The 19,971-nt window shown below is 44.9% G+C and overlaps 1 protein-coding gene across 6 annotated transcripts in view; it reads left to right on the forward strand.

Annotated features, from left to right (window-relative positions):
• STAC (SH3 and cysteine rich domain) overlaps positions 1-19,971 on the forward strand; it is a 140,766-nt gene that overhangs the window by 99,911 nt on the left and 20,884 nt on the right. For 5 of the 6 annotated variants that reach the window (XM_047099720.1, XM_047099721.1, XM_047099724.1 and 2 more), the window contains exons 6-8: positions 1,428-1,506; positions 12,504-12,568; positions 14,295-14,383. In XM_047099720.1, the coding sequence (XP_046955676.1) occupies positions 1,428-1,506; positions 12,504-12,568; positions 14,295-14,383 (233 nt within the window). Of the gene's footprint in view, positions 1-1,427; positions 1,507-12,503; positions 12,569-14,294; positions 14,384-14,501; positions 15,217-19,971 lie in introns of those variants that run through there. The other variant, XM_047099722.1, reaches the window with a different exon arrangement.

Here is a 19,971-nt window from a genome sequence, read left to right on the forward strand (position 1 = left end):
ATCTGTATCGTTGGCCAATTTCGGTGGTGTAAATGCTCCCACCCAGGCCTATTTCAGGCCCCCAGTGGGATGGCCATGAAGGCTGTCACCAGCCCATGTGAGCCGCTGCCCCACATCGCTGGATAAAGCACAGTGCATGAGCTCTGGAGACAACACGGGAGGTTCAAACCCCAGCTCCAGCACTTACTAGCTGTGGGACCTGGAGAAGAGTTACTGATTTCTCCCTGAGCTCCACATCCCTACCTGAAAGGTAGGTCTAGCATAGGATTACTGTGAAGAATAAATGGATAATATACATATAGAACATAAAACAGCAAGTGGTAAATGATCAGTAACCATTAGCCACTTAGAGGAGATGTTGTTGTTATTTCTGTAACCTAAGCAGGTTAGGTTGACCAACTATAAGCTATAATGACTATAGCTTCTCGTATTAAAAGAAAAAAAAAAGAAGAGTATTACATAAACAATTTTGCAGCAAGGGCAATAGCATTTAACTCATACCTAGGTAATGCATCCCTCAATACTCCATCTTGTTCTCTATAATTAATACAAATCTTCCTCAACGTACAGTGGGGTTACATACTGATAAACTCATCATAAGTTGAAAATGTCACGTCAAAAATGCACCCACTACACCTAAGCTCCGGAACGTCATGGCTTACTTAGCCTGGCCCAACTTTAACGTGCTCAAAACACTTCCATTCCCCTACAGTTGGGCACACTCATCTAGCAAAAAAGCCTATTTGATAATGAACTGGTGACTCTCTCATGTAATCGACTGGCTACCGTACTGCCAGTGACGAACAGAATGGCCATGTGGACACAGAAGGGTTGTCAGCGTACCTGTTGTCCGCCCTCGTGACCGGGTGACTGTCCTAGAGCTGTGGTCACTGTTCCGCGTCACCAGAAAGGATCATCCCACATAACTCCAGCCCGGGGAAAGATCCAAATTCAAAATTCGATGTACAGTTTCTACCGAATGTGTCTTGCTTTCGCCCCATCGTAAAGTCAAACCATCTTGGGGACTGCCTATATTTAGAACTCACCTACAAAAGAGCTCTAGTTTTAGTGAGAATTTGACACGACAGGGTACGGGCAGGACTTCTGAGTTCTCTCTGTTGTCTCTTCCTGGGAAGAAGGCTGACTATGACCTGTGCATCTAGACATTCATCCAATGCTCACTGAGCACCTGTCATGTGCCCACCCCCTGAGCCCTGCAAACACACCTGCAGGGAGCCATGGTGCCCACGAGGGAACACACACCCTTTCTAAATTTAGCCAAATAGACCGAACAGCAATGATCGGGTTCTCAATCATTGAGAATCAGGCAAATTCTTCCTTAGTTCTTCTACTGACGTCAAAATCTCTGCCCAGTTGGCCCACTGAAATGATTTTGTTCATTCCAGCTCTTCCCTCTTTTCTCTAAGACTTCAGATCTCGTGGAGGTTCCTGAAGAAGCTGACGGGCCAGGAGGCGGGTATGACTCACGAAAACGCAGCAACAGCGGTGAGTGGGGGGGGGGGGGGCGGGCGTTGCCCCAGCACGAAAGTGAATCACACTGTGCATCGAGGTCTGCGGGCAGGGAATGTTGACTGTCAGGTGTCTTCCTTCTCTGCTCGCTCTGGAATTCGGTCTTAGCAGGTGTTCAATATTCTGGAGGCAAACTGGGCATAAGTACCGATGGACTTCCGGGACTAAGTGCGGACTTAGCTACATTGGGGTCCAGGAGTCACTTCTGGACCTTTTTGTTAATGCATCATTTCCCCCATTGACCTACATTAGATGAGCAACCTATTCTGGAAGAAGCTACTCCCTGACACAGCTGAAGTACCTCATACCAAGGGGGTGGTGGTACCAGGAGAGTATGGACCTCCCATGTGGCTTCTCCCCAGCAGACATAACGAACACTCAAAAACTTCTCGGTATGATCTAGCCATAGCCCAACGTTCCGTATTAATAGTACTTAATTTTCTAATAGCTTAGGCCTTTGTTACGATAATTTCTAAAATTTACATGGAATGCTAACTACGTATGTTGCTTGCTAACGTTAAGAAAGAACATTAAGCCAGAGTTTAAAGAAACAACCAGCCCCTTATGGATGCATCTTGCCGAGCCTCTCTGATGCCGAGCCTCTCTTAATCTCCACTCACTTACGCAAAAGGTATTTATGAAGTGTTTACCATGCCCCGCAAAAGTACTTGAGTCACAAAGCTGTCCTCAGGGTGGCTCGTGACCTAGCAAAGTGGTGGGTTCTGATTTGCGTTGTTAACCTGGGCGGAATGCGTCCTCCGGGGCGGAAGTTATCCCTGCCAGCTCTCATCCCTGCACGGGAAGCACGGGGACGTGCCGTCTTGGGTAGATCTTCCACTTGACTAGTTGCCTCTGCCTTTGCCAGATCGGGAGCAGAAGGTCTGCAGTCAGTCCTCCGTAGCTGCTTTATCAGCAGCTGTCCTACAAGCTATCGCTTCTGCTTCCTTAGCTCCAGGAGTTCATTTATGTCTCTTCTCTAGTTAGGACGGTGTTTCTGTGATTCCCTCGGGAGAATCCTCCATGACTCCTTCTTAAATACGCATCAGTGTTCACCAGGGCCCCCCCCCCTTACCAAGCCCGCTCACATCTGCTAAAGCTCACTGCTAGGGCAAGGATGCTCTGGCATCATATGGGGAGAGCGGCACTTTCGCATCAATGCGGACGTTCACTGAGCGCTTGGTAGCACCATCGGAGAGACAGATCAGACGGTGCCGGCCGCCAGGGGAATGTCACGGCCGGGCAGTGATGCCGCAGGAGTCTGTCCAGCAGTGCGGATACAGCCGCTGAATTTGGTCAGCAGCCCCGGACGTCTTCAGCAGCTGAGCACAGACCCACCAGACGCTGGTATTAACCTAGACCTTCATTTTAAGACTCCTAGTCTGATCAGCTGCTCTGTCCTCTGAGCCTCACTTCCGCCCGCATCGCTCACTGACACCAAATGGCCAAATTGCCGATGGTCTGCTCGTCACTAACTGCACCGGACGTATTTGGTCCTCGGCCCCTCCTCGCTCTGGAGGCTGACCGCTGGACTTCACTCAGCGGTCCTGTGGCCTCCAAGCCGCGCCCTAATCTCTCCGCCCCCATCTCCTCCTTTCCGAAACGAAGACAGTGATAATACCGAATCCATGAGGTGCTGTGGCCGTTAAATGAAAGAACCAGGGTAAATAACTATTCCACACATCGACGACTCTTGAAATTTCAGGCTCCTTGCTGCCTCCAGGTGCATATCGCCCGCTGGAGTTGGCCATCTTGAATGTGAAGTCGACATCGTAACGTTAACACGCCCAAACCGGACCCTTGGTCACCTCGCCCGCCCCAGCCACGCCACCTGGCTCTCAGTTGTCTCTGCTCAGTAAATAGGAGCTCCACTCTGCTAGTTGACCAAGTCGAAACTTCTGGCTTCAGACTTGACTCTGCCCTCTTGGCCAGTCTCATAGCCAGTCTGTCAGTACATCCTGTTTTCTCCTCTCCACAGTCGTTCCCAGCACGTACCCACCCCTTACCTCCCTGCCTCAGGCACCCTGGCCAGCGTTCCTGGCCCTCTTGCTCACCCATTCCTCAGTAGTTAAGGTCTCTATTTGCCCCGGGGATTCCTCAAAAAGTGCTCTTCAGTAGGTTTTTATAACGCGAGGAGCTATATTTAGGAATCATCCGAATGAAGCATGTTGCTTTTAATCAATCCACCATGAGGTCATCAAGTGTCAGAGGGGCAGCCTAGAGCCTCACTGCTCTCCAGTGTGGCCCAAGGGCCAGCAGCCTGGGCATCACTTGAGAGGCCGTTAGAAACGCAGCACCTCAGGCCATTCCCAGAGCTGCAGAATCAGAATTTGCACACGAATCTTACTAAAGTTCAAGAAGCAGGATAAGAAGTCATTTAGCCCAACTCTCTCTCCTCCAACACACACACACACACACACACACACACGCTGTATAGATAAGGAAACGGAGGCACAAAGTAATACACTGAAAGACACAGTTGAACAGTTGCCATTTCTTTTCTGTTAAGAGGCATTTTCAGAGCCTTATTCAAAGAAATCTGTTGGAGGAATTTAGCAAGCAATAAACCTCTAAAAAGCTTTGGAGATCTATTAACTATTCCTTTGGTCAGCAGGAGCTTTCTTTACAATGTGCCCTTGGAAGCTAGAGGGATTAATTATGTAGCAGTTTGCCTCAAAACATTTTCCTTTGATTGGATGTAATCCCCTGTCCATGCAATTTGGGAAACAACACAGAGAAAACACTCTGCTTGTGTATCCAGGCGGCCACCGGCCTCCCCATGGCCATGGCCAGGAGGGTGCTGGCTTTTCAGAAGCAGTGCGTGGCTTCCGGTCCCAAGCTGTTCTGTGCGACATGTTTCATTTGCGTTCTAAAAAATACACGGGGCATACAGATACTGTTTCTGCCAGCCAAGAGTCATGTCAAAATCCTTGAGGAAGATTTCCAAAGGCACCTTGGAAGAGGGTACTCTTCCTACCCCTCTCTTCCTCACGAAGCGTAAGAAGTCTGTGTTCTCTCTCACGGAAGACTTTGGGAAGGTCTGGCTGTTTCTGGTTGTTGTTTACAACCCTGCTTGTGGATGCACCAGAAATAGAGAAGCCCGTTTCAGCTCAAATAACACCAAGTAATGATGTTACCCGGTGCCTTCCATAACTGCATTTCGGTATGACTCCATGTGGTTATAACTTTCTTGGAAGAGAAGCAGAGGGAATAGAACATAATTAAGACAAATTCCTAGAAATATTCGTTAAAAAAAAAAACTGGGTTAGTCACATCCACTGGAGGATGTCACAAAGCCCCATGGTACCTTACTGTTCACTAAAGCAACGAAATTTTGCCTGGAAAGGAAAAAAAGCAAGCTTGGATTTGGAAGATTTATCCTTGCCTTTAACATGTGCTGGGGTTTTTGTTTGTTTTGGCTTTTTGATAATTTTTTAATGTTTATTTATTTATTTTGAGAGGCAGAGAGAGAGGGTGCGCGGGGGAGGGGCAGAGAGAATCACAAGCAGCTCTTCTCTGTCAGTGCAGAGCCCTTACACGGGGCTCCATTTCAGAAACCACCAGATCATGACCCGAGCTAAAATCAAGCCTCAGACACTTTTAACCAACTGAGCCCCGCAGGCGGCGCCCCTAACATGCCCTGGTTTTATCTCTCACATTTTGGTTTGTCACCCAGAAAACGGAGCAAATACTTCAATGGCTTCCTTAGCAGATACCCTAGAATCCAGATGTGTGGTATCTACGGCAGGTTAAGGTCTGTTTAAAAGCAAGAAGGACTCTCTTTCCGGCTGTGTGGAGGGCTGGATGTTTAGAGAAATTTTTTCCACTCTAGCACACGCCTCAACTTGCTGGGAAAAAGAATTTAAAAGAAAGTTCTAGTTAACGCATGGTGGAGCTGGCAGCAAAATAAGGCAATTCCTTAGCGTCTAGAAATAATAATACAGCAGGAATCCAGAGACATAAGCGGGTGAAGACCAGTGTTTACTCTGCACATCCCTGGGGCCTCAGACTGGAGAAGAAAAAGCCCCATGTGCGGTCAATAGAGGACAAAACCCAATGAGCAAGCAGAGTGATAGGTGTGATGAGAGGCCCTTTGGGAGAATGCCGATACCCCAAAGTAAGTACCTTTAGTGACACCAGGAAAAAAGAACGCCCTGCAGAGGAATTTAGTAAAGAAAAATGCTATATTGACCTTAACTCGCGTGGGGAAGAAAAGGAAGAAATGGGGGAGGAGTAGGAAGGAAAGAAAAAAGGAAGCAAAGGAAGGAGGAAGCTCTTCTTACTTGGGTTTAGGGCCTGAATTCGTACTACCTCTATGGACAAAGTAGAATAATGTAACATTTTAGTTTAATTTGTCTAAAGTGGCCCACTCGGATAAATGCACCAGGCACTTGGCAGAAGTAACCCAAATGGCCTCTGAAGTAAGAGCATTTAAACCCCAGACCTGAGAAATTTCCAGAATTGAAATTTCTGTAATTTCAGAATTGAAATACACCAAGTATATGTGAAAATGAGCCACCATGAGTAAGAGGCGGCCGAAACAACTTTTTTTATGATCTGACTGGTCAGAGATTGTCTATGTTGGAATTATCAAATAAAGAAATCTATAACTACATAGCTATATATATTTAAAGGTATGAAAAATGGACTAGAACGTATAACAAAGGAGTAGGACACCATCGAAATTGAACGGGCAAATTTTAAGAAAACCAAACAGAACTTTTAGAAATTTAAAAAGAGAGAGAGAGAAATTTGATTGTGGGATTTCCTACCGTACTGGATATAGCTGAGGAGAAAATTAGTGCTGTGAAATACATAGCCAAAGAAATTGCTTAGAGTATAGCCAGGGTGACAAAGAGATAGAATTCACGACAGTAAAAGAGACACAGAGGACCAGCAAGAAAGTCCAATGTGCATCTAACTGACACTTTGAAGGTACATAAAGAGAGGATGGGAGAGAGACAACGTTCATGAAGATACTGGTTAATATGTTTCACAGTCGATTACAGCTACCATCCCTCAAATTCAGAAGATTTATACTGAGACCATCCTAGCAAAACCGCACAATTTCGAAGGTGAAAGAAAATGCAGACCGAAAGATCACCTGCAAAGGAATGGAACCACATGGAGAGTAGAACGGAACCTTCAGTAATCTGGGGGGAAAAAGTAACTCTTAACTTCGAACTATAAATGGAACAGCCACAAAACTGTCTTCCAATATACGTATTCAGGCAAAGGCTGTGTCTCCACTGCCATGAAGAAAGTCCAGCTCAAGCAATTTCACAGTGATGTACTCCAGAGAGGAAAACGTGATCTCAAAGGAGGGACCGAGAAGCAAGGAATGAAGCACAAAGAAAGAACCAAGTGAACACTGGCCACGTAAAAAGATAATAATGTTAGCAAAAAGCTGTCAGTAAGACATTAACTGGAGTACGAGACATCTCAGTGAGAAATGGGCATTCAAAGATCCTTGTATGAATTGGAAGGAAATGAAGGGTACCATTTCACTTTAGGTTCTGTTAAGTAAAATACACCTCGTAAAATGTTGAGTAGCCACCAGAAGATTAAAAAAATAGATTCAACCGTATAAACTAAAAGAAAGAGGGAGAGGGGGCACAGAGACAAAGCATACTTCTCTCTCTCAAAAATAAATAAACAAATAAATAAATGTGGAAAACTACACCTATTTTAAAAGCTCCCACGGGCAAAAGATTGCATAGCTGTATTAATGTGTGGAAAAATGGACTTTAAGACCAAAAAAGCATTACTAGAGAAAAAAATTATCATTACATGATCATGTCTACTTCACCAGAAGACATAAATTCTAAACTTACATCTACTTACTGTACAGCCTTAAATGACAGGAACTTAAGGAGCAGTTGACAGAAATATTAGGGAAATTGACATTCCCCTTTATAGTCAGAGGTGGTAACATGCCTCTCAAGTCATTGGCAAAGCAGGTGCATAAAAAGATCCAGGATTTAGAGGATCTGAGGACACATTTGACAATCGTAATTAAGTTAAAAAGGGCACTCCCTCTAACAAATGGAGAATTCACATTCTTTTTAAGTACACACAGAACAATTATGAAATTGATTACCGGCAGACCATAAAGTGAGCTTCATAAATTTTTACAGAATTAATATGGTATAGAATATATATTTCTGACTATCATGCAGATGAATTAGAAACCAGTAGTCAAAAGATACAGAAGCAACCATAATTCAGGAATTTAAAACATACTTTCAAAAAGCTCGTGTGTCAAAAAGGAATTCATAATAAAAATTGGAATATACTTAAAACTAAGTCATAATGAAAGTAGTACATATCAAAATTTGTGAGATGTAGCTAAATTGTGACTAGAGTATTTAGCTTTGAAAGTATTCCATTAAACAATAAAAAGGCGGGGGGCACCTGGGTGTCTCAGTTGGTTAAGCATCCAACTCTTGATTTCAGTTCAGGTCATGATCTCACGGTCTGGTCTCGTGAGATCAAACCCTGCATCAGACTCTGCATTGAGCGTGGAGCCTGCTTAAGATTCTCTCCCGCTCTTTCTGCCTCTCCCTCACATGCATGCCTCTCTCTCTCTCTCTCTCTCTCAAAAATTAAAAAAAATAATAAAAATAAACAATAAATAAAAATTAAAAGACTGAAAATCAAACACCTAAGCATCATACTTAAGTCAGAAAAAAAGATACAGAATAAGCCCCCAAAAAGCAGTAGGAAAAGGATAAAAAGGTGGTAAGAGGAGAAATTATCAAATGACACAGATAGGTTAACCAGTTTTAAGAATGGTCTTTAAAAGAGGTAAATAAAACCTACAATCACAATTTTTTTAAGAATAAAAGAGAGTGATGAAGCAAAACGCAATAATAAAAAAGGATGAACATAACAGAGATTGAAAGGAAAATAAAAGACTCCCATGACCAACTTCATGCCGATAATTAAAAAAAATTTTTTTTTAAGTTTATTTGTTTTGAGAGAGACGGAGCACGAGTGGGGAAGGGCAGAGAGAGGGAGAGACAGAGAATCCCAAGCGGGCTCCCATTGTCAGCGCAGAGCCCAATGTGGGGCTCAAACCCACAAAGCTGCGAGATCATGACCTGAGCCGAAACCAAGAGTCAGATGCTTAACTGACTCAGCCACCCAGGTGACCCCCAATAAATTTTGAAGGGGAAGATACCAAGAAACATATCAGTGACTAAAGTCTGACCTAGGAAGGAATAGAAAACTTGAGAACTTGAATTGGCTTCTAGTCACGATAGAAACCGAATTCAATATTTTAAATTTTGCACCCTGAAAATACGAGGCCCAGACAAACTTTATAAGTAAACTCACCCAAACAGATAAGGAATGGAGAATTTCCAGATGATGTGAGCTCTTTCAGGGACACGAAAAGTTGCAGAGAAGAGGGCTGCCCCTTTCTTTTAGTTTATGAGGCTAGTTTAAAATTTTTTTTTTCAACATTTATTTATTTTTGGGACAGAGAGAGACAGAGCATGAACGGGGGAGGGGCAGAGAGAGAGGGAGACACAGAATCGGAAACAGGCTCCAGGCTCCGAGCCATCAGCCCAGAGCCCGACGCGGGGCTCGAACTCACGGACCGCGAGATCGTGACCTGGCTGAAGTCGGACGCTTGACCGACTGCGCCACCCAGGCGCCCCTATGAGGCTAGTTTAATACTGACCTCAAAACCAATTGTTCTTGATGAAGAAAAACCACTGGCTATTCTCTGTCATGAAAAAGGAAGAATATAGGAAAGGAAAAGAGGAAAGTCCTTTGGGGAGATGGCAGAAACTAAAGATTCATTTGCTTCTGTAATATTAAAAAATACGCCTTCTTGAGCCCCCCCCCCCCCCCGGGTGGCTCAGTCGGTTCAGCGTCTGACTTCGGCTCAGGTCATGATCTCAGTCTGTGAGTTCGAGCCCCATATCGGTCTCTGTGCTGACAGCTCGGAGCCTGGAGCCTGCTTCAGATTCTCCCTCTCTCTCTGACCCTCCCCCACTCAAACTCTGTCTCTCTCTCTCTCTCTCTAAAAAGTAAATAAACGTTAAAAAAATTTTTTTTCATATGCCTGCTTAATGGACATATTCTTTGAATAGTTGTCATGGGTGAAATCAGTAACCAATTTTTTTTTTAATTTATTTGATTATTTTAGAGAAAGCACAAGCAGGGGAGGGGGCAGAGGGAGAGAGAGAACTAGAGAGAGAGAGAGAGAGAGAGACTCTTAAGCAGCCTCCACATGCAGCACAGAGCCCAATGCAGGCCTCGATCCCATGACCCTGGGATCATGACCTGAGCCGAAATCAAAAGTCAGATGCTCAACCGACGGAGCCACCTAGGTACCCCAAATTTATTTTTAATAAAACAAATTTAAAGCCCTAAACGTAAAAAGTATATGGTGTATTTGTAGTAAAATAGTTACCTTTTCCTTATTCTTTTCCCCTCAAATCAATGTCTCAGAAGTAGCCCACAGGAATGGGTTTTAAAATCTTTTTTTTTTTTTTTTTGCAGTGTTACGCTTTCAGTCATATAGCTGAAAATACATTTGGGGTCACTTCAAATAATTTGCAGCATAGTTCACAAAAATGGTACACATTTTGAACCAGATGGCTAACCGATGTTCAACAAAAAGCTACAATAATGTGAAATTGCAAAATTGTAAAGCCGGTCCAAACTGTTATGTACCCTACGTAGTCTCCCTTTGTATCTCCAATCAAGAATTTTCTAGAAAGATTTTCTGCTCTTTTCATTCAGATATCCAGTATTCTTTTTTTTTTTATATGAAGTTTATTGACAAATTGGTTTCCATACAACACCCAGTGCTCATCCCAAAAGGTGCCCTCCTCAATACCCATCACCCACCCGCCCCTCCCTCCCACCCCCCATCAACCCTCAGTTTGTTCTCAGTTTTTAACAGTCTCTTATGCTTTGGCTCTCTCCCACTCTAACGTCCTTTTTTTTTTTTTTACCTTCCCCTCCCCCATGGGTTCCTGTTAAGTTTCTGAGGATCCACATAAGAGTGAAACCATATGGTATCTGTCTTTCTCTGTATGGCTTATTTCACTTAGCATCACACTCTCCAGTTCCATCCACGTTGCTACAAAAGGCCATATTTCATTTTTTCTCATTGCCACGTAGTATTCCATTGTGTATATAAACCACAGTTTCTTTATCCATTCATCAGTTGATGGACATTTAGGCTCTTTCCATAATTTGGCTATTGTTGAGAGTGCTGCTATGAACATTGGGGTACAAGTGCCCCTATGCATCAGTACTCCTGTATCCCTTGGGTAGATTCCTAGCAGTGCTATTGCTGGGTCATAGGGTAGGTCTATTTTTAATTTTCTGAGGAACCTCCACACTGCTTTCCAGAGCGGCTGCACCAATTTGCATTCCCACCAACAGTGCAAGAGGGTTCCCGTTTCTCCACATCCTCGCCAGCATCTATAGTCTCCTGATTTGTTCATTTTGGCCACTCTGACTGGCGTGAGGTGATACCTGAGTGTGGTTTTGATTTGTATTTCCCTGATAAGGAGCGACGCTGAACATCTTTTCATGTGCCTGTTGGCCATCTGGCAGATATCCAGTATTCTTATAGAAGTATCCAGTTTTATGCTTATGGGATCCAATATTTACCCTGCGGCTTTAGGGAATCACGTAATACCAGGGAAAATTGTTGGCCTCCATTCAATTCAAACTAGTCAAGTGACTAGCCAAATACAGAGGCAGACGAGGTCCATAGGATCATTTCCACTTACCTACAAACCAGACTTCCTCCAATGACTGCATATTGATGTCTAGGCTTCAAAGGAATCAGAGAATCTCCTGCACAGGCTCTGAAACTACACTGTGGAGAATAGACATTTACTAAGCATCACCACGTTTACAGAGGCTCTTGTTCTGAAGCATGTTTTCTGCATCACAATTATCGAGTGCATTGGAAAGACCGTGGAAATGTCAGTGCGTACCCGAAATAGATTATAGGGCTTTCTGTGGTGTGTTTCTCTTCCTTTACTGGTATTTTTTAAAATCATTTGAAGGGAGACCAAAGGGAAGAATAAAGCAGCAATGTGTTATTTTTAAATGTTAAGTCACCTAAGCGGTAGGTTAATTTAGACACCAAAATTCCATTGTGCAAACTTGGAAACGTTTGCCACATTTTTGTTTGAGGCAGATCCACGCGGTGAGAATAAGGCCATCACACTGTGTCACTGAGGTAAACGTGACTGACCGAACTAGCTAAGGCAGAGCCCTCCCCCCAGTACCCATCGAGCACCTCCCATAGCTGTGCCTGTGGACAGTGAACCGTCCTGCCCATTTTGGGAAGCTTTGTTCTTTACTAAAGACCGCAGAGTGGCTGCTTATGTGCGAGAGGAAGAGAAGCACGTATTTCAAAACAAACTAAATGAGAAACCACTGTTTATTTTTTATCCCAAATAATAGCCCCAGTGCATTGGCAGTAAGAGATGGGGGACATACTTTGAAGTTTAAAAGCTAAAACTTGGATGTGCAAAATAGAAAATAGCTATCAGGAAACTGGAACCAAAACATTGGAAGCAGAAGAATCTGGTATTTCGAAAAGGTAATTCGAGTGCAGTTAGGCCATACCTCCCCCACCACTCCATTAACCTACGAGTTTCATACTTTCGACAGAGATGAGTAACATTGTTTCAAGGATGAATGAAGGGCGTTGCCAAAGGAGGCCAAGGGGCGGACAACCAGTTGCCAAGTTCAGGAGCGTGCTAGCTGGCATGTGCCGGGGTGTGGGCATGCAGAGAAGGGGGTGCAGAAGGCCACCTGGGAAGGCCGGGGAAGCATCATGCGGGAGGTGACAGGAAGGCAGGGTCGCTGAGGATGAGGACAAGGCAGTGAGGAGTAAAGTAGAAGCTGTTGAACAGGAATACGTAAACCGCGTCTTCCAAGCACGTTTCCAAACCATTCATGAAGCACCTGCTTCTTCTTGTCTCCTACAGTGTTTACTTATCCCGAAAATGGCACTGACGACTTCAGAGACCAAGCAAAGAACTTACACCACCAGGTATTTATGGCTGCGTTAACCTTAAACAATCATTCTACCAAAAACAATGTATTTGGGTTTCTTCAGAAACAGCAGGAAATTCCAGTGCGGGACAAGCTAGCTATGACAAAACCACGGGCAATCCCACCCAACAAAGCAGAGAACTGCTCTCCTAGGGACCAGAGGGGGAAGTTGGGAGGCTCTTATAGAGGAGAAGTCCACCGGAGGGACCTGGGAGCTCTAAGCGTAGTAGCCCGTCGTTGGCTGAGCCGAGACCGTCTCTCATCGGTTGGGCTGTTAGCCTGCCTTCCTCCTTCTGGGATTGTCCAAGAAAACAGACCAGGCAGGGTCCTTAGATCACACTGCAGATCACCACCTAAGTAGGTTACGAGATCAAGTTAGTAGGTCTAGAACAGGATAGAGTGTGGAATGGGAGACAATAACGTAGCCTAATGCGCCCTGGCACAGATAGCGTGACAACTAGAGAGCGCTAAACAGAACTGTCGCAGTGCATCAGAAGTAGAAAGGATAAGTACTGTGTTGTATACTTTTTGTTTCTATTGTACATGTTACATACAAATTGACACATACTATAAAGTGTGTAAGGTACACAATTACAGAATCTATTATGACCATATTTTATAGTATAGAAGTACATATTTATTCTATTTTATTTCACTTATATATAATATATGTAATTATTATATAATTAGAAAAGGATAGACTAGGACAGAAATATATATAGCATAAGGTACTCTTGAGCTTTGGATGCAGAGTGAATCAGTTGTGTACAACTTCTGTTTATGTCTGATATATATTGTATATGTTTATCGTATTATGTGTTTAAATAGATTATACAATAGTATATCACGTATATAATCTAATATGCACATATGTAATATGTTAAATAATGATATGTGTATATATTACATATGCTATGTTGTGTATTGTTATACAAGAGTAATATTACACAATTATATTTTACATATTATATAATTTACACTTATTGCATATATTGTATATATTATGAAGTATATGTTGCATTGATGTTCATTTGGATAATAATAATGGGTAATATTTATATACCGCTTGTAAGACTCTTGTATAATCTGTAAGTTGGGGACAACAATTGGGGGCTGTTGGGAGGTTCAAGTATGCTAATGCATGTAACATAATGCCTGGCACACAAAGTAAACTATCAGAAGGGTAGTTTTATTATCATTATTGCAAGGTTCACAGGAGATGCTGATTCTATGATAGCAACTAAATCAAGCTGATGCCAGAAACCATGTTTTTTCCACAACGTGCATGAACTAACTGCCAGATGGATATACCTTAGCCCCTTTGATAGGCTAGATACCAAATTTTAGGCTAATTGAGGAAGTGAAATCCATTTGAGGAAGTGAAAGTTGTTTACTACTCTTCCTATGTCCCTGTTTCTATAAAGCCAATATTCCCCTTCTTGGGGCCAAACCTGGCACCTCTCGTGACCAACTATAGCAAAGGAAGAATTCATTTGAAGAAATTTGTAGTTATTTCTGACAAATAAAAGCAAACCTAGCTAAGAAATGTACAATAGACCTCTGATGGAAACAAAGCCTTTAATAATGGTTAGGTATTTTAACATTTACAATCCGTACGCTGGAATTACGTTGCATTCACTTACTCATTTTCTAGTTTCTTTCTTCTCCCAGTTTCTTCCTCCTTCCTTCTCTCATTTTTTTTTTTTTTGAATTTTCTCTCTCAGGGATCTCTTTCCAAAGAACCATTACAGATGAACACCTATGTTGCCTTGTACAAATTTGTACCACAGGAGAATGAAGATTTGGAAATGAGGTAAAAAAAAAAAAAACCTTTATTTTAAAGAAAAACTAAAAAGAAAATTTGAAGTCCGTGTTTTTCACGTGAAAAAAAGAATGAAGCAGTGATTCTCACATGTCATTGTGCATTCCAGTGACCCGCTGTGCCGGTTAGCAGACGGATTGCTGGGCCCTCTCCCTGCGGTTTCTGATTCTGCAGGTCTGGGGGGGCACGAGGGGAGGGCTCGAGAATTTGCACTTCTAGCTGGTGGGCAGGTGGCTCTGATGCGACTGATCTGGAACCTCACTCGAAGAAGCGTGGTTCAGCGCATCATCCGCAGAACTGCCAATGGGTGTTTTCGTGAAGCTTGAGCGTCCAATGCGCTTGGCATCCTGGGGGGTCTAGTAGGGAATAAAAGACATATATGTCCCTCCAAATGAACATAGATTGAAGGATCAGACTCCAACCACGTGTGGAACCTGCGGGAGAACGGCAACTCCCCACCGCTGCCCACCCTGAGCTGGGCTTTTGTTTCATGGTCCCTCCCAGTTCATGGCCACCGGGAGGAGAAGGTGGGATTGGGGCCCCTCGTGAAACCTGAAACTTTCTCCTGACCGGTTTGTGTTGTTCCCGTCTCGGGGGTAGTTCAGCTGGAGTCAGTGCCGCGTTCGCATCCTACTTGTCGTGTGACCTTGAGCAATTTTACAAACATCTCATTACTCTGATCTCCTTATTTATAAAAGAATAACAACGACCCCTGCGCCCTGAGTTATTTTTGAGGATAAAACGAATAAGCTTCAGAAAGCATAGAGCACAGTGCCTCGGCATTGGAAACACTCGGTATCTGGTGGCTGTTACAGGTTTCGTAACGTGCTGCTTACCGGCTCGTCTCAAAGAAGACGCCTCACTCCTCTCCTGCCTTCACGACCCCAGAACTTAAGGGTTCGGTGCTTTTTAGTCCCAGAGCAGGAGAGAAGGGGCCGCTTGTCTAGTCAGATGCCCCCTGGGAGATGGGTTGTTTCCTCTTCCAAAGAGAACAACAGAGAGCTCCAGGACGCTGAAAACTATGTCAGCACATTAGAGAGCCAGCCTCCATTGGGAGGGGGACCCCACTTACCCGAATAGCATGCAGGCCAAATTACAGGTTCCCATTCACTCCCCTCGAGTGGCTTCCGGAAGGTGTTGTCTTTCCACCCTGGAGCTCTTTGGGCTTCTCCTCCTCGGGTTGGGCCATTGCCCGGGGAACGGTGCCCCCCACACTTGCCTGAGTGTGGTCTCCCACTTCAGTGAAATCGGCCTCTCCTCTTTCACTTTGCCCAGAGCCCCATAAAAGGGGCTGCCAACAAGGCTCCGGTTGGCCCCGCTTTCCCAGGTTCTACGTGCCGTGAGGTCAGGCTCAGCAGCTCGGCTGCCCCCTCATCCAGCGAGACTCCACAGCGGACGTGTATATCCTGCCGGAGTCTGGGTCACACCCAGGGTCAGCATGGTGTCAGCATTCATTTGCCATCTTCTCCCGAGTGATTCTTGGGGCCTTCCAGAGCAGAGCTGGGGGCCCGAATCCTGGCACCTTAGATTTGTTCAGACAATCGGGCTCTTGTAACCGGAGTTTTCTCCATCGCTCGTTGAGAATCGCCATGCTGAACTCGCTGGCTGGAGCTGTAGACGCACCCGAACCGTCAGGCATCAGTGGGGAGGAGGTGGTGACATTTGCCAAGGGAGGCCCCATTCTAGCAGAGGTATAACAAGCCCTAGAGGTTAGCACCTGCTGGGGGGGGGGGGGAGGGGGTCATCCCTGGAGGGGTGTCTTGCCTTCAGCTGACCATCCACAGTCAACTACCTGCCGATGAAGGGTGATATATATTCACTTTGCAATAAATACAGCGTACCATGTCCTTGAGCTTGCCATTTGGATATCTAGGACTTAAACTGTAACAACTTGCTATTGCGTCAGTCCCACCATTTTATTCTGAAGCCATCAGATGAAAAAAAAAACAATTTCAGAGAAATATAGGATGTTATTAGGGTACTGAGAAATGGCGCCTAGCTGCCTGGTGACGGTCATAAATTTTCGTGCTTATTTTAGGCAGTGGCAGGTCATTAAAAGTCAAGTCGTCTGGTCACGAATCAAACATTTACAGCCTGCTTTGAGGCAAACAGGACTCTTCATTCCCAGGAGTGAAATGCCTGCATTACATAGACTGCAAGATTGGAGTGATAAATCATACTTTCTTATTTCTTTTTCTTTTTTTCTTTTCTTTTCTTTTTCTTTTTCTTTTCTTTTTTTTTTTTTTTTTTTTGCCAAAAGATTGTGTATTCCCATTTTAAAAGCCAGGCACTGGATTCAGAATGTGTAAAGCAATGCCTTGGGGATTTGGTATGATTCCTTGAATGAACTGGGGCTTTGTGAATTATCCTTTTCTCCGTAAACCGTAAAGTAGGGGAAAAAAATCCTTTGAACAAAATATCATTCTTATCCGCCTGAGTTCTCGTCCAGGGGGAGAACGCAGGTGTCCTCAGGACAGAGGACAAATGAGAGGAAGACACAGGGAAGGTTTGGAGTGTAAGCTTGAGGTCGAAGAAGACCCAACTGGCAAAGCCAACAAGCCGTGGGTCAGAGCGGCTACCCCATTGCTTCAGCAATGTTGTTTCTCCTCAGTAACAGGGAAAGCTCTTCTGCCAACAGCTAACCATCCAGACCTTTCTACCAACCTCCAGATTCACATCCCTACTGGCCCACCCTAGGCACACAACAGCACCACCCTCGCTCCCACAGGCCTGCTCCTTGGGGTGAATAATGTCATCCTCTGTCTGCCCGGGCTCCAAGCCAGCCACCAGAGGCTTCCCTTCACCTTGCGTCCAAGATGTATTTAATGTTCAAGTCCGACTGGTTCTCTTTGCCTGAACCTACTGCAACCATCCTATCTCCATCCCTCCCCAGACTGGGGTTCCAGGCCCTGCCTGTTCTCTGTGTTTCTAGCCTTGCTCCCCATCCCTCCCTTCCCATCCACTTTGGGTGGAGAAGTCACTAAGGTGACAGTACATGGTACTGGGGGTCGTCTCAACTTGGGACTCAGGTAGAATGAACTCCTACCCTGACCCCTTTCCTTTCTAACAATACGACATATTACCTACCTTTCCGAACCTCTGTTTTGTCATCTTGAAAATATAATAAGGCTCTCCCTTATGGAATCCCTTTGATTAAATAAAATAACAGTTTCTGGTACAGAGTAGGGTCTTGATAGTGTTAACTCCGATCGGTTCTAGTCCTACTCCAGAAGTGGCACTTCCAGTCCAGTCTTAAGAAATGAGAGACAGAGGAAGACAGAATGAATATATATCAACAGAGATTCGCCGAATGCTTAAGAGAAAAAAAAAAAAGTGTGGGCATCGCTTGATAAGGGTTTAGCTCCCAGCCAAGTCACTCACTAGCCGTAGGACCCCCATGAAACCCAGAAAAGTTACGCAAGCCCCCGCTTCTTCACATGTAAAAGGAGATCATCATTATGCCTGCCTTTGGTCTGCTCACAACACACACATCTTTGCTTAAAGGTCCCCAGTGCCCGGGGTACCTGGGTGGCTCAGTCGGTTGAGCGTCCGACCTCAGCTCAGGTCATAATCTCACAGCTCATGGGTTCGAGCCCCACGTCGGGCTCTGTGCTGATCGCTTGGAGCCTGGAGCCCGCTTCGGATTCTGTGTCTCCCTCTCTCGCTGCCCCTAACCCACTCACATTCTGTCTCTGTCTCTCTCAATAAGTAAATAAAACATTAAAAAAAATTTTTTTAAAGTCTCCAGTGCCCTCCCGTTCCCCTTGGGTGAAGACCACAGTGTTCACAAGGACCTCTAGGACCAGCACAGTCTCATCCCTGGGGACCTCTCCGTTTTCGTCTTGTACCACGGTTCCCTCACCTCTCTGCTCCCTCCACACTGGCTTCTTTTCTTCCCCAGAAGGACCACACTACTACCTGCCGAGGGATTTTCCTTCCTGCAGGCTGGTCCCCCCGCCACTCCTCCTGTCCACCCTCCATCACCATCACAGGCACCCACATGCGTGCATGCCCTCACAGATCTCAGCTGGGATTTTGCTTCCTCGGTACGCCCTTTCCTGATACCCCCAGTCTGGGTGAGATTTCTCTGCTACCTGCTTTCATGACCCCATGTATCTTTCCTTTAAAGCCCTTACCTCAGCTTGTATTTATGTATTTCTGGGATTATGTGGTGAACCTCTATCTCCCTTATAAATTCCATGAGAACAAATAATCTGCAGTTGCTAACCTACCCATCCATGTAGCCTGGTTCCTGAAACATAGGAGATGTTTAATAAATACGTCATGAATGAACGGATGAACTAATGCTGTGCCTGGCACGTACAGTTCGTGGGCACGTCAAGTACATGATGATATAATGAAACTTATAGAAGAGGAAGCAAGCCAAGCTCAGAGGGCTTAGTCAGGGCCTGTTTCCTGGAGGAGATGGGTCTCGAACCGGTGATGAATATTATTTGCCAAGAAGAAATTGTAGGAAAGGAGCTCAAAGGTTTAAGATGGTTTGGAAGGAGCCCTGCTGAACCCTTACTGGACATTCACAGTTGAATGGGGGACTAAGCCTCAGAAAGGAGAAGCTGGGATGCCACCCCCCTATTCTTAGGGCAGTGAGTACTCCTCTTAGAAATGCCGTGGTCCCGTCACGGGTCTCCAAATGCTGTCGGAAGGCAGAGGCTTCGCACAGTCGGCTTTGCTACCGTTTCAGTGCAACATCAGCTTCCCTCGTAAGCGCGTCCACCATTACCTCCCCAAATGGCTGGAGTTCTCTCGATAACACTCTACCTGTCCATCAGGTGCAGAGCGCAGGGCAGAAAAGAGCGATGACTGGGAGTCACATAGACCTGGGTCCGCCTTCCAGCTCTGACCCTTCCTAGCTGCATCTCCTTGAGCCAGCTACTCGATCTCTCGGGGTCTCCGTTTTCTTCTTCCAAGGGAGACTGAGTATGCAACTAGATAATGTAAATAAAAGGTGGGATTTCATGCCCGGTACGAAGTAAGGTACCCAGTATATTTTAGATAAACTTCTCTTAATTTGCATCTTTTCACAATATGTTTGGTGTCCAAGTCTCCTGAACCTCGTTAACCCTACCCTAAGGATATATAGTTGCAAAAAACACATTCAAAGGCTCTCTCTGGCCTTTGAGCACACCCAAGGGGACTTGATCCAATTTGTCCAGCAATAAGGAGGCTGTGATACCCTGTCCTTCATCTTACGAGTAGATTTTGCAGTTCCTGGTTTGTAGGCATGACGTTTTACCACTGACATGAAAGATGTGGGACCGTGGTGCCCTGGATCCCCTAACTGTCACAGACAATTTGAGGTCTGATAACATTAAAGAACACCCCCATCCCTCTGTCTGAGTGCGATGAGCTTGTACAGTAGGTAAGCTTCTGTAGTTAGTCTTAAACAACTTCCACCAATGACCTTTATTTTCAAAATTTTTAAGAGCTTTGAAAATTAGGCTGTATGCACGAACAGCTGAGTACATAAGCAAAGATTTTTAACGTGCTACTTGAGGGGCGCCTGGGTGGCTTAGTCAGTTGATTCTTGATTTCGGCTCAGGTCATGATTCTAGGAGCGT

The sequence above is a fragment of the Lynx rufus genome, unplaced genomic scaffold (genome assembly GCF_022079265.1).
Source record: "Lynx rufus isolate CCGP_SWC_20201006 ecotype Redwood Valley unplaced genomic scaffold, mLynRuf1.p SCAF_5, whole genome shotgun sequence".
NCBI lineage: Eukaryota > Metazoa > Chordata > Mammalia > Carnivora > Felidae > Lynx > Lynx rufus.